Source organism: Mobula hypostoma, chromosome 3 (assembly GCF_963921235.1).
Source record: "Mobula hypostoma chromosome 3, sMobHyp1.1, whole genome shotgun sequence".
Taxonomy (NCBI): domain Eukaryota; kingdom Metazoa; phylum Chordata; class Chondrichthyes; order Myliobatiformes; family Myliobatidae; genus Mobula; species Mobula hypostoma.
Window position 1 is genome coordinate 47,986,100 of NC_086099.1, and position 27,885 is coordinate 48,013,984.

The following is a 27,885-nucleotide window of genomic DNA, read 5'->3' on the forward strand; positions in this document are numbered from 1 at the left end:
AGCACCAGGGCACATCCACACATTGGTGGGCCGGCATGTTACGTGTGCAGGGGCCAGACCTCCTATCTGTCCTCTAGAGTTCAGCCTGAGTCTGAAAGGAGTTTAGTTTCTGTGTGTCGCCAGCAAGGAGGCAGTATATGAGGCTTGCTGTTGAAGAGGCTACGTACTGGCAGGGAGAACTTACATATTCAGCTCTCCTTTTAGCAAGACTGCTAGCCAGCAGTGGAAGAGCGACAAGCACTATCCACTACACATCACAACAAGCATTTTGACACCTGGATTCTGTTAACTTTGCTGTAATTATTCTTACTTCAATTATATCAGCCCTCACTCTTCTATATTCATTTTTAAGTTTTGTGTATAGTTGTCTACCAGATAGTGTGTGATGAAGCCTCTGTACAGCTAAAGCATTACAAATTCTTACTTTGACATTGAGATAGAAATTAATTATTATGCTCTTTCTGCAATTTTTCTTACCTTAAGATATGTAGTATTGTGATTTATACTATTTCTTATAGCTTTGCTGCCACAAAATAACAAATTTCATGACATATACTCAGTGGCCAATTTATTAGGTGCCTGTGGTAGTTAAGTGATTACTGCGTGTGTGTTTGTGATCTTTGGTTCTGTAGCCCATCTACTTCAAGGTTTCATGTGTTGTGCATTCAAAGATGCTTTTCTGCACATCACTGTTGGAACGTGTGGTTATTTATGTAATTCTTGCTTTCCTGTCAACTTGAACCGGTCTGCCCATCTTCCTCTGACCTCTCTCATTAACAAGCTGTTTCCACCAAAGAGCTGCTGCTCAGAAGATGTTCTTTTTTGTTTTTCCTCACCATTCTTTGTAAATTCTAGAGGCTTGTGGGTGAAAATCCCAGGATATAAGCATTATCTGAGATGCTCAAACTACCCTGTCTGGCACTATCAATTATTCCACGGTCAAAGTTAAATAGATGACATTTGTTCTCTTTTCTGATGTCAACAAGATAACCTCTTGACCACATCTGCATGTTTTTATATATTGAGTTGCTGCCACATGACTGGCTGATTGATTAGATATTTGCACTAACAAGCAGATGTACCTAATCAGGTGGCCATTGAGTGTATATCAGTGGTCATAAATCCAATTCTGATTGACATTTTAGATATGCTTACCAGATTTTTGATTTTGTCCCACAGCCAAAAGTTCTATATCTCTTGAGCATGTCAAAATTTCTTAATTGGATTCAGTGTGGACAACTTCTATGCTCTGTATTTTTAAAAAAAATAGGTGATCTTTTATCTTAGCACAGTTTTCCTGTACTTTATCCCTTGACTCTGTTAATATCCAATGACCTGTTGATCTCTGCCTTGAATTGACTGAATGTCTGGTCCTCCATAGCCATCTTCTGTGGACAATTCCAAAGATTCACCATCCTTTATGTAGATGGATTCTGGTGTTTAAGGTTATTTTAAAAGCCAGGGGTGGGCATAAAATTTGTTGGTTCCTGATCTTTTTATTAAGAGTTGTTAGAACAGAGGAAACAGGAGCAGAAGGCTTACAGCCAAGAGATGAAGATGATTAAGATGGCACTACTTAGTGTTTAGCTACTTTATACCCAAAAATATAAGAAAATTTTCATTGTAATTTATAGCTAGAAGTTAACCAGTTAGAAAGGAGTAAATCAAATACTGAAGTAAATATTAACCATTGAGAAAACACTTATTCACTTAATGCAAAAAGAAGCATCCAGAATTATACTTTGTATAACCACTGGAGGCAGATTATGTTGTTATGCATATTATTGCCACGAGTATCGCCAAAAGCCTCAAAACCTCATCCTTAATAATAGGCTTCAACACTTTCCCAACCATTGATGTTAGGCTAACTGGCCTATGATTTCTTTTCTTTTGCCTTCCTCCCTTTATAAAGACTGGGGTAACAATTGCAATGTTCCAGTCCTCCGGGACCATGCCAGAATGAAGTGATTCTTGAAAGATCATGACAAATACATCCATTATCTCTTCAGCAACCTCTCTCAGGACTCTGGGAGGTAGTCTATCTGGCCCAGGTGACTTGTCCACCTTAAGACCTTTCAATTTGCCTAGCACTTTTTCCTTTGTAACAGCAATGGTACTCACCCCCTGCTCCTTGACACTCATAGACCACTGGCACACTTCTACTGTCTTCCACAGTGAAGACAGATGCAAAGTACCCATTAAATTCATCTGCTCTTACTTTGTCCCCCTTTATTATCTCACCAGCATTATTTTCCACTGGTCCAACGTCAACTCTCACCTACCTTTTACTCTTCATATAACTAAAAAAAACTTTTAGTATTCTTTATATTATTGGCTAGTTTGCCCTTATATTTCATCTTTTCCCTTCTTATAGCTTTTTTAGTTGCCTTTTGTTGGATTTTAAAAGCTTCCCAATCATCCAACTTCCATATAACTTTTGCTACCTTATATGCCCTTTTGTTGGCTTTTATGTAGTCCTTAACTTCCTTTAGGGTTCCTTTACGTTAAGCTCCCTAATAACATCCGGATTATTACACAACACCCAATCTAAGCTGGCCTTTCCTCGAGTAGGCACAAGCATTCAACAAATTCTCTTGTTTGCGATCTGACAGCAACCTGATTTTCCCAATCCCCTTGCATATTGAAGTCCCCCATTGCAATTGTGTCATTACCCTTATTACATGCTTTTTCCAGCTCCCTTTGCAATCTCAACTCCACATGTTGGCTACTAATTGGAGGCCTAGATATATTCCCCATAATGGTTTTTTTACCCTTGCAATTTTTTAACTCCATCCACAAAGATTCAACATTCTCTGACCCTATGTCACCTCTTTCTAAAAATGTAATTCCATCTCTTTCCAACAGGGTCACACCACTGTCTATGCCTTCCTGCTTGTCCTTTCAATACAAAGTATATCCTTTAACGTTAAGCTCCCAACTATGGCCTTCTTTCAGCCGAGACTCAGTGATGTCCATAATGGCATACCGACCAATCTCTAGCTGCGCCACGAGTTCATCTAGCTTATTCCGAATGATCCGCGATTTAAATACAGCACCTTCAATGCTGCATTCTTTGTCCTTCTGAATTTTGCCTCTGCAGTACAATTTAACTCTTTGCTCTGTCTGCATTTGTATCGAATCATTGGCTTATCCTTCCTTACATTCATGTTACATCCACCATCTACTTGTAAATCTGCTGGCTCATCCTCAGTTCGATCATCCTGAATCCCATACCCCTGTCATATTAGTTTAAGTCACTCCCAACAGCTCTACTAAATCTGCCTGCAAGAATATTGGTCCCCCTTGGAGTCAAGTGCAATCCATCCCTTTGGTACAGGTCCCAACTGCCCCAGAAAAAGGTCCAAATTATCCAGAAATCTGAATCCCTGCCCCTGCTCCAATTCTTCATCCACACTTGTATCTGCCACCTCATTCTATTCCTATCCTCACTGTTATGTGGCATAGGAATAAATAATAATAGAATAAACTTAATAATATCCAGTAGTTACAACTTGCTTGAATTCTTCTGGCTGGTGAGTGATTTGCTCACTGTACCTCAACAGCATAGGCACTATGGGCAACAGGTTACTAGCACATTGACCACAATGTTTCTTGTCGTTGTTGGATAACACTTCAGCTTGTATACAGTCGCTGGTGAATATCCACTCACTTTTATCTTCTACTTTCACCACTGAGTTGGTAAATAACAGTTCTTGTTAAGGATCTTTCCCTCAATGTTCTAGTGGATCCTTGTGCGGTTTCTTAATCAGGGCCCACTCACCAAAAATCAGGGTGTGTATCCTTCTGCTGTTGGATCTTCCCAAGCAGCAGAAACCTGTTCAGAGCAGATTAGACAGCTTGGATTAATTTCACACAACAGCTAACTAGACTGTCTACTGTAATATGGATATCAGCCTCTTTGAGAATGATATCTCCTGGCAGTGACATAGTGCCCTGTTACTATCCTGAATGGACTTACTTTTGTAGTCCTGTTTGGGATTGCTCTGCTACTGGAAGAGCCATAGGGCATGGTAAGCCTTCCTCATGATACTTAGTGTTCATCAGTCAACATAATTCTTGGCAAACACTCTCAATGAAATGTGTTCCTTGGTCAGAGTCAATGGAACATGGCAATCCCCATCTAGGAACATAGTCCTGATCAGAGTTTTTGCTATATCTGTAGTAAGTAGCTTTCTTTGCTGGAGGAGCTTCTATCCATTTGAAAATATGTCCATTATTACCATTATGCCTGAGTATCCTTGACACTTTGGCAAAGAAATGTATTCCACTTGTAAGTGTAAAAGTGGGACAGGAGCAATTGTTTGTGGTAGCTTTTCTGCTGCATTTTTCAAACATTTCTCAAGTTTGTGCCCTGAATTTGTATTCTGTGTACAAGTCAGGTGAATCTGTCAATCATCTTTTGCACTCCAGTGCTTCCTCGAGAGTGTATTTGTTGTGCTAGATAAAGAAGCAATGTGGTTGGAGCTTACATTTATGACTATTGCAGTGGATAGTGAGATCAGCTGAGAAGATCATCGGGGTCTCTGCTCCTGCAGTTACAGACATTTTCACCACATGCTGCATCCGTAAAGCAAACAGCATTATGAAGGACCCCACGCACCCCTCATACAAACTCTTCTCCCTCCTGCCACCTGGCAAAAGGCACCGAAGTATTCGGGCTCTCACGACCAGACTATGGAACAGTTTCACCAAGTCATGAGACTCCTCAATACCCAGAGCCTGGACTGACAGCATCCTACTGCCCTCTACTATGCCTATTGTCTTGTTTATTATTTATTGTAATGCCTGCACTGTTTTGTGCACTTCATGCAGTCCTGGGTAGGTCTGTATTCCAGTGTAGTTTTGTGTTGTTCTACGTAGTTCAGTTTAATTTTTGTATTGTTCGTGTAGCACCGTGGTCTTGAAAAATGTTGTCTCGTTTTTACTGTGTACTGTACCAGCAGTTATGGTCGAAATGACAATAAAAAGTGACTTGACTTGACATAACTCCATCATTGTTTAACTTCCCATCATTCTCCATCCACTTTTTCTGTGGAGAGCATCGAAGTTGAATCTCTTGAATATCCTGTATGTTCGTATGTGACAGAGTTCAACTTTGTTTCCATAATTCCAGTTGTTAGGTTCACCGTGTATGTTCTACGTTTATTTCTTTTATTTTTTCCCCATGCTGCCTTTTTTTTTTGAAATTTCATGTGCGAGTGCTTTTCCATGGCTTTCCATTGTAGTCATACAGGCCCTTCGGCCCACAGAGTTGTGCTGAACATGTCCCTACCTTAGAAATTACTAGGCTTATTATAGCCCTCTATTTTGTTAAGCTCCATGTACCTATCTAAAAGTCTCTTAAAAGACCCTATCGTATCTGCCTCCACCAGAGTTGCCGGCAGCCCATTCCACGCACTCGCCTTTCTCTGAGTAAAAAACTTACCCCGACATCTCCCCTGTACCTACTCCCCAGTACCTTAAATCTGTGTCCTCTTGTGGCAACCATTTCAGCCCTGGGAAAAAGCCTCTGACTATCCACATGATCAATGCCTCTCATAATCTTATACACCTCTATCAGGTCACCTCTCATCCTCTGTCACTCCAAGGAGAAAGGCTGAGTTCACTCAACTTATTCTCATAAGGCATGCTCCCCAATCCAGGCCACATCCTTGTAAATCTCCTCTGCACCCTTTCTATGGCTTCCACATCCTTCCTGTAGTGAGGCGACCAGAACTGAGCACAGTACTCCCAAGTGTTGTTTGACCAGGGTCCTATATAGCTGCAACATTACCTCTTGGCTCCTAAATTCAATTCCACAATTGATGGAGGCCAATACACCGTACGCCGCCTTAACCACAGAGTCAACTTGCACAGCTGCTTTGAGCGTCCTATAGACACGGACCCCAGGATCCCTCTGATCCTCCACACTGCGAAGAGTCTTACCATTAATACTATATTCTGCCATCATATTTGACCTACCAAAATGAAACACTTCACACTTATCTGGGTTGAACTCCATCTGCCTCTTCTCAGCCCAGTTTTGCATCCTATCAGTGTCCCGCTGTAACCTCTGACAGCCCTCCACACTATCCACAACACCTCCAACCTTTGTGTCATCACCAAACTTACTAACCCATCCCTCCACTTCCTCATCCAGGTCATTTATAAAAATCATGAAGGGTCCCAGAACAGATCCCTGAGGCACTCCACTGGTGATCGACCTCCACGCAGAATATGACCCATCTACAACCACTCTTTGCCTTCTGTGGGCAAGCCAGTTCTGGATCCACAAAGCAATGTTCCCTTAGATCCCATGCCTCCTTACTTTCTCAATAAGCTTTGCATGGGGTACCTTATCAAATGCCTTGCTGAAGTCCATTTACACTACTACTGCTCTTCCGTCATCAATGCGTTTAGTCACATCCTCAAAAAATTCAGTCAGGCTCATAAGGCATGACCTGCCCCTGACAAAGACATGCTGACTACCCCTAATCATATTATACCTCTGCAAATGTTCATAATTCCTGCCTCTCAGGATCTTCTCCAACAACTTACCAACCACTGAGGTAAGACTCACTGGTCTGTAATTTCCTGGGCTATTTCTAATCCCTTTCTTGAATAATGGAACAACATCCGCAACCCTCCAATCCTCCGGAACCTCTCCTGTTCCCATTGATGATGCAAAGATCATCACCAGTAGCTCAGCAATCTCCTCCCTCACCTCCCACAGTAGCCTGGGGTACATATCATTCGGTCCCCGTGACTTAACCAACTTGATGCTTTACAAAAGCTCCAGCACATCCTCTTTCTGAATATCTACATGCTCAAGCTTTTCAGTCTGCTGCAAGTCATCAGTACAATCTCCAAGATCCTTTTCCATAGTGAATACTGAAGTAAAGTATTCATTAAGTACCTCTGCTATTTCCTCTGGTTCCATACATATTTCCCACTGTCACACTTGATAGATCCTTTTCTTTCATGTCTTATCTTCTTGCTCTTCACATACTTGTAGAATGCCTTGGGGTTTATCTTAATCCTGCCCACCAAGGCCTTCTCATGGCCCCTCTGGCTCTCCTAATTTCCTTCTTAAGTTCCTTCCTATTAGCCTTATAATCTTCTAGATCTCTAACAGTACCTAGCTCTCTGAACCTTTTGTAAGCTTTTCTTCTTCACTAGATTTATTACAGCCTTTGTTCAGCACAGTTCTTGTACCCTACCATAACTTCCCTGTCTCATTGGAACGTACCTATGCAGAACTCCACACAAATATCCCCCGAGTGTTTGCCACATTTCTTCCGTTCTTTTCCCTGAGAACATCTATTTCCAATTTAAGCTTCCAATTTCCTGCCTGATAACCTTATAATTCCCCTTACTCCAATTCAACGCTTTCTTAACTTGTCTGTTCCTATCTCTCTCCAATGCTATTGTAAAGGAGATAGAATTATGAAGACTATCTCCAAAATCCTCTTCCACTGAGAGATCTGACACCTGACTAGTTCATTTCCCAATACCAAATCAAGTACAGCCTCGCTTCTTGTAGGCTTATCTACATATTGTGTCAAGAAACCTTCCTGAACACACCTAACAAACTCCACCCCATCTAAACCCCTTGCGCTAGAGAGATGCCAATTGGTATTTGGGAAATTAAACATTTTAATACAGCAACTTCTAATGGCAGTTGTATATAACATCCAATAGTTCTTGTACTAGTTGGTCATTCTTGATTGATGTTCCTACAGCCGTAAGAAATCCTCTTTGTCTCCTTAAGTTTCCAAAATTGTATCGAGAATCAGTGCAGGTATTAGCTGATCTTCCTTCTGCCAACTTACTGGCTTCAATTAAATCTTGTTGTGCTAGGTACCAGGAGCCGTGCTTCCTTATGCCAGCATTTCAGTTTCAGAAACAACTACGCGTCCATTCTAATTCCTCACTCAATCATTGAAATCGTCAGTGTACAGACCTTTGTCAGAGTAATAATAGGACACCATTGGTCTCCATGTTCTTAAGTTAAGTCTGCTCCCATGTAAATCATTTTCCTGTATCAGGGATTCTTAATGCAGGTGTAGTATACTATGTCACCTTTAAAGTTTGAAAAGCTTTCAGTTTTTTTTCACTGAGAGTCACAGGGTCATCTGAGCACCTCAGCAGATTGATGAATGGATGAGCAATAGTTGATGAATCTGCCTGTAGCTTGTTAATACATTGATTAACAATAGTTTCATCTTCAATCCTGTGTGTCTTCACTTCCTGGTTTTATTTGAGTGAGCTGTGATATAAGCTGTCAATCTTGTTATTTCATATCTGTCATTGTCACGAGTCACTTTAAAGGACGTGTCATGTCCATCCTGTAATTCCTTGGATGGTGTCGCTGTATCAGGAGACTGCCCGATATAGGCTGTAATTCTCCGAAGTTAGCATGATGGTGGTGTGCAGAGAGACTGTTTGATGTGAGCTGTAATTGCTTGGTGTAGGTGTTTCCCGAGGCAGAGCACGAGCTGTAGCGTCACTAGCAGAACCGCCCACTTGAAGTCGTGGCTGCACTTTTCTATTTTGTTTCAGTTCACTTTGAAACTCTGTACATTGTACATTGATTTTACCATTTTTTTTTGCTCAATGCAAACATTTGCTCCTCAGACTGTTTATCGTCTCTGTCATGCTGCTTTTGTAGATTATCACAAATTTCATGTTTCTTTCGATTAGTCAAAGACTTTACTTGTTTTTTTAACTTTCACTCGCTCGCATATTCGATCAAGCCAAAATGCGGTCTTAGCTGTAAATAAGTGGTGGCCGTTTCCTGGATCTTAACACATGCCACCTTACTTTTAATAAATTTAACATTGTTGGTATATTTCGTCCTGACCTTTCCATTTTTATCAAACTGAGATGTTTTATTTGGGTAAGAGTTCTTAGTATATTTCACAACTTTGGTCATTGTTTCAATTCAGTCTTAATTTGTACATAGTTTTATCACTTTGACAGCGATCCCGAAATATTAATAGTTTGTAACCAAATAGCAAATAGATTGTTGCAGCGACCAAATAGATTGCAAGCATATAGGTTGATCCAACAACCATAGAATAATTTAGCAACCAAACATATTACAATCAAATAGATTTTGCAACCGCTATTTTCCACGAGGTACCAGAATAGATTACCTTGCAACCAAAATAGCTCATGTTGTTGCTTGAATTAAGTCACTGGAGAAAAGTACTGGTAGATAAGAAGCAGCTTCTTTATTTGACAAAACAATCTAAGCAGGCATCATAATTGTGCCTGTTTCACCTCAGAGGGCTGAAGAAGTTCAGACTGAGTTCTCAAATCCTCAGGGGCACCATCAAAAGCATCCTGACTGGCTGTGTCATCGCCTGGTACGGGAACTGTACGACCATCAAGGCACCGGAAGAGTGGTGCAGACAGCCCTTCGCATTTGTGGAAGTGAACTTACCTCTTTTCAGGACGTTTACAGCAGCAGGTGCGTAAAAAGGTCCCAGAGATTCATCGGGTACTCCAGCCACCCCAACAACAAACTATTTCAGCTGCTTTTGTCTGGCAAACGGCACCACCGCATTAAGGCCAGGACGAACAGGCACCGGGACAGCTTATTTCACTGGGCCATCAGAGTTATCAGTACATATTGATCTGATTGTATATCTGACTGTACATTGATCTGATTGGATATGATTGAACATGCATGTATACAAAACAATTATGTATACAATTTTAGTGTTTGGGCAATATTTTCCCACATTTCCTCCCTTAATTGCTTGGACATTGTAACAGAGATGCGACGTAAAGATTTTTACTCCCTTGGACGTAAGAAATAAAATAAAATAAATACAAATACAAATTATATGGAGATGCTTTCGGTTGAAAGTCTTGCCGATGTGCAGCACTACACATATTTTATGTGCTAAAGATCAAAGAAAATTCAACACAATTCAAACAAATCCATATTTACAGTCTTCCCACCGTCACATCCAAAACAAGTGTTTTGTCACTGTCTCATCCAGGCAATGGAATGTTGATTGGACTAAGTGCCTGCTTCCTGGTCTATGAACCTATTGTTCTGAGCTGCATTAAAGTTAAATTCACAATCTATATTCAGCTGTAAAGACTGGTGGCTGAAGATATCTGCTAAATGCACTAAACCCAAAAATTGTTAGTTTAGGACCAAATAGATTGCAACCAATATTTTCACAGCCATTTACTTTTTTTAAATAGCAACATTGTAGTCCAAAATTCTGATTTCCATCCTGTTTCCTTCTCTCTCAGACATCAGAGGGAAGTTCTTACCCTGCTTTTTAAGCATATAAAAATTCCCCTTCTTTCTTCAAGTGTAACAAATGCTAAATATCAGAATATCTTACTGCTGACTGCGCCACTTGCAATTCAGGTCTTTAAATCTACGGTTCTTTTAGAAGTCACGAATGAAGCATAAAACTTGTTGCTTCATGATCATTTTATTAAGAGTTGATAGAACAGTGGAAACAGCAGCAGAAGCTGGTAGCAGAAGGCTTACAGACAAGAGACAAAGGAGATTAAGATGGTGCTGCTTAGTGTTTAACTGTTTTATACTTATGGAGATAAGAAAAATTCCATTCTAATCTATAGATAAAAATTAACCAGTTAGAAAGCACTTTGTCAATACGGCAATTAAAAACTAACCAATAAGAAGACACTTATTCACTTAATGCAGCCAGAAGCTTCCAAAATTATACTTTGTATAGCCACCATATGTTAAACCGTTATGTATGCTATAGCTACTAAGGAATCATAGTACGTAGATATTTGTATATAAGTAATTATATAAAATACAAGCAGATAGTTCATTGTTGAACTGCTAGAAAAATGATAAACAGTCAGATCCAACAGCAGGAAGAGATTTCTCTTATCCCTGTGCTAAATAATAAACCCCTTATTTGCTTCTCTAACTCTTGGTTCTGGATACAGTAATCAGAGTCTGTTTGAAATGTTTTCACTGGTCATTTCCTAATTAAGATTCACTGTACTCTAGTGCATGTACTTCTTTCCTTAAGTATTCCAGGTGCAGACTCACTGGTATCATACAGCGTAGTGTCTTTCCTTGTGCACTGAAATACTCCTGAGGTAAATCTCTTGTTTGCCTTTCTAATTGCTTGCAAAAGCTGCATGTCAAGGACATTCCAATCTCTCTGAATATAATAATTATAATTCAACTGTTGATCAATCCGAGATTTGTCTTGGTATGTTACTTCTAAATCCTTTTGCCCTTATTAGCTTTATTTTGGGGGCCACCATCTGAAATTCTAGATGTAGTACGTGAACTGTTTCCTCCTTTCTGTTCTATTTACAACACCTAAAGGTGTTAAAATTTCATGTTGACTCTGTCCAATCATTTTTATTTTCTAAATGTGTGGTGACATGCCTTTTGTAATAAATTCCAGATCCACTAACTTGCGCCGATAAATTTTGTTTTAAAGATGCTAAATTATTTCATTACCTCATTCACTCCGGAACCTTTGTTTTCCACACTTTCTGGCCTTATTTTTTGTGCTTTTGGGAGGGGCAGGGAATTCACAAAATATTTGTCCAATTCGTCGGTATGACTGACTAGAACATCTTTTTTCGTCTTTTTACATACTCATTCAAAATGACATGAGGATTAGTACAGTGTATTAACATTTCCAGTTTGATTCATAATGCTTTGTAAATATTGTGTGGTTCATTAATCTTTTCTATGGGAGCAGAGTCCTGTACAGTAACCTAACCATGTGCAATAAATTATTGTTGACACTGATTTTAGATGGTGCCATATTTTCATGTGTTTTAAAGCAATTGTTTAGATCTGTGCTTGTATATCTCCTTTGGTTCTTGAGTCTAATGGGGCATTTTATTTTGGTTTATTTTCCGCACTTTTTAATGTCTTGATAGATACTGTTCAAGTTGTATTGATCAAGAGAACTATACATTACTAGCTCATAGATTTGCATCCCAATGCACCAAAAATCCTGTATTCACTTTTACGTCCATGAAATGCTTCCTTGTACCAATGAGGTTTCATTGTCGATTATTATTATTCGCCAAGCATTGGTTTCCGCAAGTTCAAGGAGTAGAATTCAGGTTGTTACTGTCTCACTTGTCTGTTGTCCTGGAAGTTTTATTGTAATGATACGTGACATTTAAGTGAATGAAAAGTTGAGCTGTGGCAACTTCATGGCATATACCTACAAAACAGACTGGAACATTAGGAAGCTTGATTCTTCTGGTATGCATAACTTTTTAATGTACAAATAGTTTTAATTAGTGTCTTACATTCTTTGGCACTACTAATCATCTTATAAAACAGTGGTGTCTCTATACTTAAGGTTTTAATTATTGTTAAAGGTTCAAAATACATCTTAACTTGTTCTTTTACTTTCTCGTCGTCTTTAAATATTCAGTTTTCTTGTTTTTTTTTAAGGAGGTACACTACTGAATGACCTGCTTCTGCAGAATGTGAATCCTTTTTGGCAAGTGCTTTGCTGAAGTGGATTCTTAACTCCAGTGCTGAAGCCCATAGAAAGTCAATGAGCTAGAATAACTATAATGGGGGAAAATTGTGCTTACTGTTGGAAGCAATGTATAGACTAATGAATTGGTTTATCGGTATGAGTTTACTGCTTGAGAAGAACTTGCATTTAGAATGTTCATGAAGCATAATTTTGGTGGTTAATAGTTATGCTCATAACTGATCTAAGAACTCAATTTATTGCTGTGTGATGTAGTCTCAAGGAGGTTGTTGATTCAATCTGTAGAAAAAATGCAATTGAGTGTGTTTCAGAACATAGTGCCATCATCTAAGGAAGGGATTAGAAGAGTTATGATCTCAAAGGACAGAAAAAAACTTAGCAGATGCAAATCTCACTCCTGCTTTAGAAACATTCAAAAACATGAAATCTATAATTATATGGAAAAAAAATCACATGAATTAAAATAAAATACTCATCTTAAGAAAATATACCTGTTGTAATTAAATTAAAGCAAGCCTAATCATTGCATTGGTGTAGGCATGGCTTCAATTTGTGCTTCTTTATTAGACTCAAAGAGGCAATAAGAGAACAGTGGTAAAATAACAGCAGCATACCACCCTCTTCAGCTTAGTGTAAAAATCTTATGCAGTCATCATTGTTATGCGGAGAACTATCAGCAATTAAGCTGCTAAATATCATTTTTTCACTAAACAAAGGATGATGTTTTGGAGTGTAGTTTGCTCCAATTTTTATTCTTGTGTTAGAGCTCTTCTGCATGCTTCACTGGATTTTATTGTGATAAATTTAGGAACCCCGTTGTATTATAATCATATAATGAGGATATTTGTAAATGTAATCAGAAGAATTAAAGGAGTTTAAAATTGTGTAAATTTTATATATTTGGGTTCATTCATTTTCTTCCCAAAGTGGACTAGATACAATTTTCTGTAAATACAGTAGCTCCCATATGGTTGAGGCAATGTCAGAAGTTTGAATTATCCGTTCTCTGCAGCTGGATTATTGGATACCCATTTAATAGTGTCATTTGAGAGAAATAAAGTAATCAATTTAATTCCCCTTTGCCTCTAATTTGTATTTTGTGTTTTATTTAATTGCAGAGCTTAGTTCTGAAAATGTAAGGACTTGTTTCCAGATAATAAATGCTTACATTTTCTTGACATCTTCAGAATTTTTACAGGTAACTATAAAAATCTTATTTTCACCACTATCAATACCGTTTTGATAACCAGAGTTGCGTAGTGTCATATAATTTTTAAGTTTTCTTTTACTAATTTACTGGTGTTACTATTCCTTCATATTGTCAAGCATATTTGTTTCTTTCATGGTTTCCTAATACCAGGCAGACAAAAACTAATTTTGCATTCCAAATAAATATTAAATAGATGCTTATTTGTAATTGATTTTAAAGTAAAAGATTTTACTTTTATCTATGTCTAAAATCTGAACATTGTTTGGGTTGATATGTAGTGAATAAGCTCTGTACTGAGTTAACACTCAAATTTTGTCATCCTGTTGCCAATGTATGGTTTCAGGTCCAATTTTCTGTTCTTGGAATTTAAGATGTTCCAGTGTATATCACATTGCACCATTCTTTCTCTTTTACTAAAGCTTCTTTGCTAGTTTTAAACATTTGTCTGCAGATTTTGGATAGTCCCCTGGTCCTGTTTTGTTTCATTTGACTTACTTTAACCAAATAGTTTACAGGTACAGCTTATTGTTAAGTTCTTGGGCTGTTGAACAGCATTAAAGGACTGGAAATAGTGACCCATTTTATCCTATCCTATGTCCCACCTGAGAGTCGAAAGGTGCTGTATAGCTTAATCAAATATTTTGTATTTTAGTAGATCGTTACTGTGTTTGCTTACTAGATTTTATGAGATTAAAGCATTACTAATATCTTAAGTATTTACAGGCTTTTACAAATTGAGCAAGCAGCTCTTTGCCTACACGACAGCAAAGTAGTTTGTATAATGCTTTACATTACCAACGACCTCTGTTCAGTCCCCGGCCCTGCCTGTCAGGAGTTTGTACATTTTCCCCGTGACCACGTGGGTTTCCTCCAGGTGCTCCAGTTTCTTCTCACAGTTGGTAGGTTGATTGGTTACTGTAAATTGTACTACGATTAGGCTAGGGTTAAATCGGGTTGCTGGACAGCATGTCTTGAAGAGCCAAAAGGGCTTATTCCGCACTGCATCTCAGTAAATAAATAGCTAAGGAGCAAATGAAACTCAAATATTAGCAAAGTGAAACTGTTTTAAATAATGACTGAAATTGGAACTTTCCCTCACCATTGGGCTGCGATTAAAGGAAAATCCTTGGAACGCATACATGCTTGGTCTAAATATAGTTAACTTTGGCTTTCTGTGGTAGCAGTACTGAGCTGCCAGTGTTCACTACTATGTTTTGCTGGGGTTCTCCTATGATTCGCTGAGAAATTGCCACTTGAATGGCACATCATGTTGATTCTGCAAGAAGTCCAAATCCTATTAATTTTGGTGGTTATTGTAGCCTTGAAAAAATATATTTTACTTGAAACAAATAATCTGCTTTAGTTTAATCTATTTGTTTTTTTTACATTTTTTAAAGTATTTAGTTTTTTTATATTTCAGTTTTAATTGATTTTGAATCTATCCGTGTCATACATTTTAAAAACTTTTAAATTCAGTAATAGCTTTGACAAGGCAGATCTCTACATTGGCTTAAGTCTGTCATGAATTTTTTTTAAAGATCTAGGACCTTTATATTATTCACCATCAGTCTATCTGTTATTTGGATCTTTCCTTGGAATTCTTGTGCAGAGGGTCTGCAAGATAAATCCTCTGCATCTGTCCCATATCATCAAACGTTTGGGAAGCATCTTTAGGCTACGTATCAGGACTAGGATAATACAGGCTGAGTTCATCCCATCTGCATTTTTCTATAATATGGGAAAGTAAGCATATACCTGGTAAGATGGTGCTGCTGTGTGTTGTTACATTGCGAATTGGATTCTTTAATGATAAAGTAATCACATTTAAGTTTACTGTGAGGATGTTTTCTTTTCACTTGGATAGACATATTGCCAGGATAGAAACATGTAATCATAGAAGCTGTGAGGAATATGATAGTGTGAATAACTGGGGAAATGATGCAGGTTTGCAGCTGCTTCTGCAGACTTGTACCTATAGAAGTAGCCCTGCATGACTGGATAATGCAGTAAACTTGAATGATTCTGCAGTCAGTCCAGGATGATTGTGCTCAGTTTTCAGTGATCTTGCCTGATCTGCCTTCCACAGTAAAGGCGGCAATTATTTCCTGGAAAATGTCCTGACTACTTCTAATCCTTAATGCAATATGTAATGGGTCAGCATGGTTTAGATTTCCTAATTTATTATTATTTCAAATATCCTATTAATAAGCAAGCTTTTAAACTTTATTAAACTAACATTATTTTTTATGAATATAGATGTGTGTTCTTGATAGACCAAGTATTTGGACCAACAACATGTAGAGTTTTTAAACCAGAATAACTTGCAGATGTACTTAAGCAAAATATTATAGGTTCTGGAAATCTAAGCTTAAAGCAAGAAATGCTGCAAATAGCCATGAGGTAGGCAGAATCCCTGATTGCTGATGGTATAAAGTATAAAGTGTCTGACTTGCAGAGAATTTCTGCCATTTTGTGTTTCACCCTGAAGATGAGTTGGCCATTGATGTCTGGTGGAAGTGTGGGAGGAGAACTTAGATTCATTGTGAGATGAAAATGGAAGCACAACCACTTCATGATTTGCCTGGAGGCTTCATCCTGAGCTTTCAAGAAGCAATGAATGCAACAGCTTTTTCTTCATTTGTTTGTTTGAGGGTTTGTAAGCATTATTCACCCAACTGTCAGTGAGACCTTGTCTGACTTTCCTCTGCCTTTTGAACCACAGAGCATAACATTCAACAGATGACCTTGAGCTCTGTCTTCTAGTCAACAAAGTCTGCAAGGATCCATTGGTCTGCAGTAACTTCAGGCCTATTCCTTTTTGATTGTGCTCCCATGATCCTGAGAAGATTTTTCTGAGGAAACTATTCCCACTTTTACTTGATGTATCCAACCAGCTTTTACTGATGCAGCAATTTAGTTTAGTTTTTGGGACGGCAGCTTGTTTTTACCAACAGTGCAAATTTTTTTTTACTGAAAGTGATAAATTGGCTTTTCTTGATTTTTAGCACAAGCTGTCTGTGCAGGTTTTATGAGTTGCTGAGGAAGTGAGTATAATTTGCTGCAAGGTTCGCTGTAGTTTTATGTTTACTGATTTGGTTGAAGAGACCAAGTATAGTGTGTGTTAATTTGTTAATAATACGAAGACGGCTAGTAGTTTGACTTGTGAAAATTATGCATAGGATTTTGCTGACATGGTTGTATTAATTGAATGGACAAGAATGTGGAGGTGGAACATAATCTGAAAAACTACTAAATCATTGGTGGAAGAAAAGTATTTTGTTTTTTGATTGGTAGAATATTGAAAATAGTTCATTTCAGAGGCACCTGGGTTTCCTTGTATGCAGGTTACTGAAGGCTCACGTGCACATACACGAAGTAATTGGCTGGACAAATGAATTTGAATGCAAGAGTAAAGTTATCTTACTGAAATTATACCATGGTGACAATACAGCTGAAATATTGTATACATGTTCTGTCTTTCTACCCTTGTTATACTTGAAATAAACTGAGGGTTTGGCCATAGAGGAATGAAAAGAAAAATTGTCACTAGAAGAAGTAGGAAATCTTTAGAATTATGCATTTGAGTGATGTGGAAGTGTAGTTACTGAGTATATTTGAAATAGAGATTGATAGGATTTGGATATTAAGGGTAGCAATTGATATGCGTTTATACACGACAACATGCTGAGTTAAAAGAAAAATAAACTAGTTTTGCTTATAGCTGGTAAAGTGCTGGGGGCCTATTTCTCATTTCATTTCGAGTTAGCTGAGTTTATGCAAAGTCAATTGCATAATTTAGAACCTCATTGATGTAGATTTTGGGAGGGATGATAGCAGCCAGTGACAACAATTTTCTTGATAATATCTTTGTAAACTTGGTACATGAATCTGGGATTTTTCTCATTTTGAGTTGGAATTCATCTGAAGAGTCAGGGATTATTGCATTGTCATCAACAATGTGCACATCTTGAAAATTGATGTCTTTTGTTTGAAAGTATCTGAGATTGAACTGCCTGATATTTATTATAATGTGTAACATGAAAAAAGATGATTTAATAATGTGTTGGAGTATTATAACATCTGCAAGTCATCCACTGCCAAATTAATGAATTTTTTTTGTGTTATTCCTCTGAGAGATGATTTGGACAATTGAACTTCAGCTTTTATTGGTAGAGGTTCCCAGTAAAAGCATGGGTTTAACTGTGGAATAATATATTTTTAGGAAAGATAACAAGAAAGGTATTCCCAAATATAAGAAAATACTGTAAATATTGAGTTCGTGAAGCACCTTCAGGGAGGTAAAGACATCAAATTGACCACCTTTTGGAGTATTTTCATTTGTCTATGGGTTTCTTTCTCACACCATAATCAATGACTGTCCGACAGAGGGCTCTGTCACTGGCCTTGGGCAGCACCGCAATTATTTCATGACCTCGAATTAACATACTTTTTTTATATCCAAATACCAGTCTTACGATTTGGCACCATATTTTGTTGGACAGCAGCGGGGGGGGGGGGTGCACACCCTTGGTACAGCAAACAGTTTCCAGACATCGTATGCACATAAACACACACATTCAAGTCATATTTGCCATAACCAATACACTCATACAGAGAGCAACAGTTAAGTTTATTAAATTTAATACACAAATGTTTATTTGTTTTACATTTGTTGTTTGTCAAGCACTCCAATTGGTCTGTTTGTCTGTTGACTTGTATGGCGGTTCTGGGTACGCCTTGTAAAAACCGAGTTGCTGCTTCTGGGCCGGTATTATTCATGTGAGAAAGAAACAGCACATGCACAGTAACAATGTGCAGGAGAGACATACATGGACAATTGGGGGATGGTATGAAAAAATGGTTAACATGTATGTAAGATGATAAATACAAAGGACACTGTGCAATGATTTAGAACATGTTTAGAAATTACGATTTATAGATATATTTTGTAGTAGATAATTCTCGTGTATTAATTAATTGATTTTTTGCTATTGTGATATATGCAAGTGAATGGGGCTAAAGAAACAAAAAATGGGCCTCAAAAGTATCCCCCAGGGGTGGTTGGAAATAAACCCTAATTGTAGGTGCTTATGATATAAGCTGAGGAGAGAGTTGAGTATCGGTTGATCTGTGCAAATATATACACAGTTCTATGCAAAACTCTGAGGCACATATTAAAATAAAACTGTAAAGTAAAGATGCTTTCAAAAATATGAAGTGAAACATTTCTAACCATCATAAAAATGAATATAAAGAGCAGTAAATCAAATCAATGTTTGGTGTAACCACCCTTTGCCTTTAAACCTGCATCATTTCTCTTAAGTACATTATTGTGCAGTTTTATAAGAAAATTGGCTGGTAGGTTATTCCAAGCATCTTGGAGAACTTGCCACAGTTCTTCTGTAGACTTTGGCTGTCTTGTTTACTTCTGTCTCCCCCAGCAGCCTCGATAATGAGCAGGAGATTAGGGCTCTGTGAAGGCTATACCATCTGTTGTAGAGCTCCTTTTTGCTGAAGATAGTTCATCATGACCTTGGCCATGTTGTTTGGGGTCATTATCCTGCTGCAGAATGAATTTGGGACCGATCGGATGCCTCCCTGATGGTACTGCTTGATGGATGAGATTCTGCGTTTACTTCTCAGCATTGACGACTCCATTAATTCTGACCAGATCACCAAAACTATTTGTAGAAATGCAGCCCAAACCTGCAGGGAACCTCCACTATGCTTCACTCTTGGTTGCAGGCACTCATCCATGTAGCGTTCTCCAGCTTTTCTGCAGATAAACTGCTTTGACTTGTCAGCCCAGAGTAATTGCTGCTATTGTTCAGCATCCCAGTCCTTGTGTTTTGTGTGTAGGTGAGTCTCTTGATGCTGTTTCCACTTTGGAAGAATGGCTTTTTGGCAGCAACTCTTCCAAGAGTACTACTTCTGACAAGACTTCTCTGGACTATGGAGATGTGAACTTGAGTTCCAGTGGTTTCTGTGAGTTCAGAGAAGATATCAGTGCTCAACTTCTTCCAATTTATAAGGGGCATAAGTTTGATATATTGCTTCATCTGCTGAATTCAGTTTCCATTTCTGGTCCTCAATCTTGATTGTTTCTCTGTGCTTCTTCAGAAGTACTTGGACAGCACATCTTGAAACTCCTATCTGCCATGAAATTTCTGCTTGGGAGAGATCTTGCTGATGCACTATGACCACCTTGTGTGTTGGTGCTATGCTCACTATTGCCATGGTGTAAGAATTGATTTTTTTAAAGGTTAAACTGTTAAATCTGCCACATAATCACTTTTTAGTTTGGTTGTTCTTCACCTGGTTTGATTCCTTCTATAACCATTCCTGTTTCAGTTAACTGGTTTAGTTCAGTCAACTCATTATGTCACTGATCATTAGAATCCTGTTTGTTGTCAGTACTTAATCACTGGGCATGTATATACAAAGTAATCAAGTTTTTATTTGAAAAGCGGTTTATTACCTAGTATGTTACTTTCTTTAATGAAGTCAAAAAATTATCTTCAGTATTTAACTATTTGGAAAATGAATGTTTGGAAATCTAAAATTTGCTCTTTTCTATTGACACTAATGCATAAGACAAAAAATAAACAGCTAAATCAAAATCTTTATTAAAAATATAGGGTGCTTTAGACTTTTGCACTCTGTGTGTGTGTGTCTATATAAATATACATGCCTATAAAAAGTATTCTCTCCACCCCCTCCATGGAAGTTTTCATGTTTTATTATTTTACAACATTGAATTACAGTGGATTTAATTTGTTGTTTTTATATACCAACAGGAAAAAGTCTTTCATGTCAAAGTGAAAACAAATTTATACAAAATGGTCTAAATGAATTACCAATATAAAACACAAAATAATTGATTGTATAAGCATTCACCCCCCCCCCCCACTTTAATATGACACCAAATCATCACGAGTGCAGCCAATTGGTTTTAGAAGTCACATAACCTGTGTTGTAGTCAAAGTGTTTCAATTGATTGTGGTAAGAATACACCTGTATCTGGAAGGTCCAACTGCTGCTGAGCAAGTGTCCTAGCAAAAACTACACCATGAAGACAAAAGAACACTCCATGCATCTCCACAAAAAGGTTATTGAAAAGTGGATGTAAGAAAACTCCCAAGTCACTGAATATCCCTTGGATATTCATCAAGAAATAGAAAGAATATGGCACAGCTGTAAAACTGCCTAGGACAGGCTGTCGTCAAAATCTGAGTGACTGTGCAAGAAGGGAAGTAGTGAGGGAGGCCTCCAAGAGACCCCTGTCAAAATCAGGAGGAGTTACAAGCTTCAGTTGCTGAGATGCGAGACACTGTGCATACAACAATTGTTGCCTGGTTACTTTACCAGTCTCATCTTTATTGGAAAGCAGTAAAGAAAAAGCCACTGTTGAAAAAAACAAGCTTGAAATCTCAGACAACGCACACAAAATGCTGGAGGAACTCAGCAGCCCAGGCAGCATCTATGGAAATAGATGTCTGGCCTGCTAAGTTTCCTCCAGCACTTTATGTGTGTTGCTTGGATTCCCAGCATCTGCAGATTTTCTCTTGTTTATGAAATCTCGGATAGAGTTTGCCAGAGGGCATGTGGGAGACTCTGAAGTCAGTTGGAAGGAGATTCTGTGGTCTGTTGAAACCAGAATTGAGCTTTTGGCCATCAGACTAAACGCTATGTTTGGTGTAACCCAAACACTGCACATCATCAAAAACACACCATCCCTACCATGAGCATGGTGGTGGCTGCATCATGCTGTAGGGATGCATCATGGCGGCAGGCCCTGGAAGAGGGTAAATTGAATGCAGCAAAATACAGGGAAATCCTGATACAGTCTGCAAGAGAACTGCAACTTGAAAGAAAACTTGTTTTCCAGCAAGACAATGACCCCAAGCATAAAGCCAAAGCTACACAGGAATGGCTTAAAAACAACCAAGTTTATGTCCTGGAGTGGCCAAGTCAGAGGCCAGGCCTCAATCCAATTGAGAATTTGTGACTTACTTGAAAAGGGCTGTTCACTCATGATCTCCGTGCAATCTGACAGAGCTTGAGCAGTTTTGTAAAGAAGAGTGGGGAAAAATTGCTGAGTCCAGATTTGCAAAACTGATAGAGACCTATCCACACAGCTCAAGGCTGTAATTGCTGTCAAAGGTGCATCTACTAAATACTGACTTGAAGGGGGTGAATATTTATGCAATCAATTATTTTGTGTTTAATAATTGGACTAAATTTAGACCAATTTGTAGAAATTTGTCTTCAGTTTGACACAAAAGAGTCTTTTGATCAGTGTCAAAAAAGCCAAATCAAATCCATTGTGATTCATTGTTGTAATACAATAAAACATGAAAACTTCCCGGGGGGGGGTGAATACTTTTTATTGACACTGTATATAAAACACCTGCACCTGTTTTTGCAGCGGAGCCACTTTTATTTTGTCAGGAGACATAGAGCCCATGTAATGACTCTACATCACACTGTCACACTCATTATTTTTAATCTACAAACTCAGACTAACATTGTTGCAATGGCTTTGAGGCTCTTAATCTGATTTTGATGGTTGTTTTTCTCTGTCTAGCCTTTTATGTTGAGCTATCCCAGTTGGTTTTGACATTTAATAGTGATGAGGATATACTACTGTAATAGAAATAGTGTTAATTTTTGTTAATTCACTTATTTCAAAGCATAATAATAACTTGAATGACGCAAACAACAGAAATTCTGCAGATGCTGGAAATTCAAGCAACACACATAAAAGTTGCTGGTGAACGCAGCAGGCCAGGCAGCATCTCTAGGAAGAGGTGCAGTCGACATTTCAGGCCGAGACCCTTCATCAGGACTAACTGAAGGAAGAGTGAGTCAGGGATTTGAAAGTTGGAGGGGGAGGGGGAGATCCAAAATGATAGGAGAAGACAGGAGGGGGAGGGATGGAGCCAAGAGCTGGACAGGTGATAGGCAAAAGGGATACGAGAGAATCATGGGACAGGATGTCCCGGAAGAAAGACAAGGGGGCCGGGGGGAACCCAGAGGATGGGCAAGGGGTATATTCAGAGGGACAGAAGGAGAAAAAGGAGAGTGAGAGAAAGAATGTGTGTATAAGCATAAGTAACAGATGGGGTACGAGGGGGAGCTGGGGCATTAGCAGAAGTTAGAGAAGTTGATGTTCATGCCATCAGGTTGGAGGCTACCCAGACGGAATATAAGGTGTTGTTCCTCCAACCTGAGTGTGGCTTCATCTTTACAGTAGAGGAGGGCGTGGATAGACATGTCAGAATGGGAATGGGATGTGGAATAAAAATGTGTGGCCACTGGGAGATCCTGCTTTCTCTGGCGGACAGAGCGTAGGTGTTCAGCAAAGCGGTCTCCCAGTCTGCGTCAGGTCTCGCCAATATATAAAAGGCCAGCTCTTGGCTCCCTTAAATCCCTTACTCACTCTTCCTTCAGGTAGTCCTGATGAAGGGTCTCGGCCTGAAAAGTCGACTGCACCTCTTCCTAGAGATGCTGCCTGGCCTGCTGCGTTCACCAGCAACTTTTATGTGTGTAACTTGAATGAAATGTGTTATCTTTTGACTTCTCATTCCAAGCATCAAAACAAAAAGCTGATTCAAAAAGCTGAATCTGTTAAAAAGGAAGGGTTCAATTGTTTCAGCAGTTAATGCAGAGTTAAAACTCATGAGCTGTTTTCACAGTAGTCTTTTTTTCTTATTAACAACTCGGAAATAAAAATGTTTGGTTCATAATTTTATGAAGAAAATGAATTTTGTGTTCATTTGGAATTTGTTTCTGAAAATGTGCCTTATGAAATATATGTTTTGTACTATTTCAGTATGATAAGCCACCCTTGCTATTAGCTACAGTATTTTGAATTGAATATTAATATTTATGTAGGTTCATATGAAATTACTTGATACAAATGTGAAAATTATTTCTTGCAGAATTTTGCAGCTGCTCTGTGCCAATCCTTCTGTGAACTGATGCAGGATATCACCACTGAAGGACAAGTTCAAGTACTTAAGGTAGTGACTTTAATTTATAAATTGGTAATGTTGAAGAAGCTTTATTTGTTGTCTTATGATTAATATCATAAGCAAATGTTTGAGAGGCTGGTCAAGGACTACATCTGCAGCATGCTATCACCCAGACGGGACCCCCTACAATTCGCCTACTGACACAACTGATGGACAGATGACACAATAGCCACTGTTCTGCTAACAGCCCTTACACATGTGGAGAAGAAGGATGCTTATGTGAGAATGCTGTTCTTGGACTACAGTTCAGCATTCAACACCATAATTCCACCCTGGCTTGACAGGAAGCTCAGAGACCTCAGCCTTGACCCTGCCTTGTGCAGTTGGATCCTGGTCTCTTCATCCAAATTGTTGAAACAGATTATAAATACTTCAGACCCCTGCTTGTGCCACCCCTTTAGTTACTGATTGCCAGTCTAGAAATGGTCAATTATTGCTGTTTTGTTTTATGATAGTTTGCTGTTTCCCTCTCTATGCCAATATATTACCCCTGCCCTCTGCTCTTATCTTCTGTATTGACTTCTTAATATGGCACCCTACTGAATGCTTTCTGGTACAGGTTTCCCCCGCCATCCGAAGGTAGAGCGTTCCTATGAAACGGTTCATAAGCCGGAATGTCATAAAGCGAAGAAGCAATTACCATTTATTTATATGGGAAAAATTTGTGCGTGTTCGCAGACCCAAAAATAACCTACCAAATCATGCCAAATAACACATAAAACCTAAAATAACAGTAACGTATAGTAAAAACAGGAATGATATGATAAATACATAGCCTATATAAAGTAGAAATACTTCTCTACAATCATTGCCGCACTGTTCTCGGTAGTGAAAATCTCACACAAGCACTCTCAGCAGAAACACTCTCTCCAGTAACTTTTAAGCTATGAAGCTGCCAAATCATACCAAATAATGCATAGAAGTACACAGCCTATATAAAGTAGAAATAATGTATGTACAGTGTCGGATCACTTATGGGAATCTGGAAGACAGCGCCGAGCATACTGATGATGGTGTGTTAGACTGAGTCGTCGGAGGTTGGGGTGGTGCAGTGGCCCCCACCCTCCAAGGCCGCCGACCGATACCGATCCGCAAAGCGTGCAGCGGTGGCCAGGACGCACCCAGCATGTCTTTAAGGAAAAAGACGAAATAAGCAAGCTAATTAATTGGGTGCTGCCCAGCATGTAAATATCGGCCCGGATCAGAGGTGACACAATCGGCAATCGCTTCTGATCTGGGCTGACATTTACGTGCCGGGCAGCACCTAATTAATTAGCTTGTTTATTTCGACTTTTTTCTTAAAGATGTGCTGGGTGTGTCCCGGCTACCGCTGCAATGTATCAGCCCGCGGCCTGGGGGTTGGGGTGGTGGGTCACTGGGTGTCATCTCATCGTCATCTCTTTCCATTAGGGGAGGCAGGTCATCTTCTATGTCTGCCTGCCTCGATGTCGAAGGTTGAAGTTCGTCGTCTGCTGTGGCTGATGTGGAAGGCTTGCTTGACTGCTTAGCCTCGCGTATTTTTCTATCATTCAGTTCTTTGTAAGCACTCAAACCATCTTGCACATATGCCCTAAACCGATGTATCCTTTCAAAATTAAAGTTGTACTTTATCATTGCAGCGAAAATCTCATGCAGTTGCTTCATGTTCAGTTCCTGGACGACTTCACTTTTGATCCGTTCGCTACTGCATTCGGTTTCGATTGTTATCCTTTCCTCTTCCAATTGCATCAGCTCTTCACCTATCAGTTCTTGGGCATGGGATGCCAAAACCTCTTCAACATCATCTTCGTCAACTTCCACAAGCCAAACTCATGTTGTAATTGTTATGTGGTTATATGGTTATATTATGAGGACACGCAGTCCTCTTTTATTGTCATTTAGTAATGCATGCATTAAGAAATGATGCAATGTTCCTCCAGAATGATATCACAGAAACACAAGACAAACCGACTAAAAATATGACAAAAACGACATAATTATAACATATAGTTACAACAGTGCAAAGCAATATCGTAATTTGATGAAGAACAGACCATGGGCATGGTTAAAAAAAAAAGTCTCAAAGTCTCTTGAAAGTCCCATCATCTCACACAGGCGGTAGAAGGAAGAAAAAAAAAACTCCTCCTGCCATGAGCTTCCAGTGCCGTAAACTTGCCGATGCAGCATCCTGGAAGCACCCAACCACAGCCAACTCTTTAGTCCGTCCGAAAACTTTGAGCCTCCGACCAGCCCTCTGACACCAAGCACTGAGCACTATCTCTGCCGAGCGCTTTGACCACGGCCCCTGCAACAAGCAATAGGCAAAGCCAAGGATTTGGGGCCTTCCCCTCCAGAGATTCTCGATCGCACAGTAGCAGTGGCAGCGAAGCAGGCATTTCAGATGTTTCTCCAGGTGTTCCTCTGTATATATTGGTTGCAAGAGGGGCAGGCTCATTGTACCAAGGTTGTGATGTTTTAGACATGATAGAGAGGGAGGTATTAGAAGAGGAGTAATGATATCACTTGTCAGGGAAGTTATTCCGGCGATGCTCAGAGAGGACATGATGATCTACTGCGGCAATCTGATCATTATTCCAGTAGTTTTGAGAGAATAATGGCAAGAATGGAACTGGTTCTCAGGTTGTGATTCTAAACTGAAGTAAGGCCAATTTGATGGCATCAACAGATGTGGATTGGGATAGGCTATTTTTTTTTAGCAAAGAGATGCTTGGTACAGGGAGGCTTTCCAAAGTGAAATACTGAGAATACAGAATCTGTATGTTTCTGTTGACCAAAAGACAAGGCTAACAGGTTTAAGAAACCTTGGTTATCGAGAGATGTACAGGCCTTGGTAAAGATGATAAAGGAGGTGCATATCAGGTATAGCCAGTTAGGATCATGTGAGGTGCTTGAAGTGCAAGAAAAGTAAGAGATACTAGAGACTAAAATGCAAGAGAGTAATGAAGAGGGCGAAAAGAGGATATGAGGTTGCTCTGGCAAACAAGGTGAAAGTGAATGCTAAGGGCTTCTTTAGCTATATTAAGAGTAAAAGGATAATAAGGAACGAAATTGGTCCTTTGGAAATCATCGTGGCCATTTATGCATGGAGCTGAAAGAGATGTGCGAGATCTTGAATAGGACCATATGACATAGGAGTATATCATATGGTTTAGGCCATTTTGGCCCATTTAGTCTGCTCCACCATTCCATCATGGCTGATCAAATTTTCACTCGGCCTTATTCTCCTGCTTTCTCCCCATTTCCTTTCATGCTCTGTCCATACCTCTGCCTTAAATATACATAAAGACTTGGCCTCTACAGCTGCCTGTGGCAAAGAATTCGACAGATGCACCACACCACTCTGGCTAAAGAAATTCCACCTCATCTCCGTTCTTTAAAAAATAAGCCCCTCTGGTCTTAAGCTTTCCCACCATAGGAAACATACTCTTCACGTCCACTTTATCAAGGCTTTTCAACATTTGATAGGTTTCAATGAGGTTACCCCTCACTCTTTTGAATTCCAGTGAATATAGGTCCAGAGCCATCATATGACAAGCCATTCAATCCTAGATTCACTTTTGCGAACCCTCTCCCATTTCAGCACATCCTTTTTAAGGTAAGGGGCCCAAAACTGCTCTCAGTATGGCTCATCAGTAGTTTATAAAGTTTCAACATTACATCCTTGCTTTTATATTCTAGCCCTCTGAAAATGAATGCTGACATAGCATTTGTCTTCCTCACCAGACCTGACCTGCAAATAACGTCTAGCAAATACTGCACAAGTCCCTTTGCACCTGAGTTTTTTGTATTTTCTCTCCATTTAGAGAATAGTCAACACTGATCCATCTGCCACTTCTTTGCCCATTCTCCCAACCTAAGTCCTTCCTCAAAACTATCTGCCTCTCCACCTATCTTCATAATCATCTGCAAACCTTGCAACGAAGTAATCAATTCCATCATCCAAATCATTGACATATAACGTAAAAAGAATTAGTCCCAACACAGACCCCTGTGGATCACCACTAGTCACTGGCAGCCAACCAGAAAAGGCTCCCTATATTCCCACTCTTTGCCTCCTGCCATTCAGCCATAGCTTTATCCATGCTAGTATCTTTCCTATAATACCATGGTGTCTTAGCTTGCTAAGCAGCCTCATGTGTGGCATCTT

At 39.2% G+C, this 27,885-nt stretch overlaps 1 protein-coding gene across 4 annotated transcripts in view; it reads left to right on the forward strand.

Annotated features, from left to right (window-relative positions):
• Nucleotides 1–27,885, forward strand: part of ipo11 (importin 11) — a 430,673-nt gene that overhangs the window by 165,141 nt on the left and 237,647 nt on the right. For all 4 annotated transcript variants that reach the window (XM_063042993.1, XM_063042997.1, XM_063042994.1 and 1 more), the window contains exons 24-25: nucleotides 13,610–13,689; nucleotides 23,646–23,726. In XM_063042993.1, coding sequence (XP_062899063.1) covers nucleotides 13,610–13,689; nucleotides 23,646–23,726 — 161 coding nt within the window. The remainder of the gene's footprint in view (nucleotides 1–13,609; nucleotides 13,690–23,645; nucleotides 23,727–27,885) is intronic.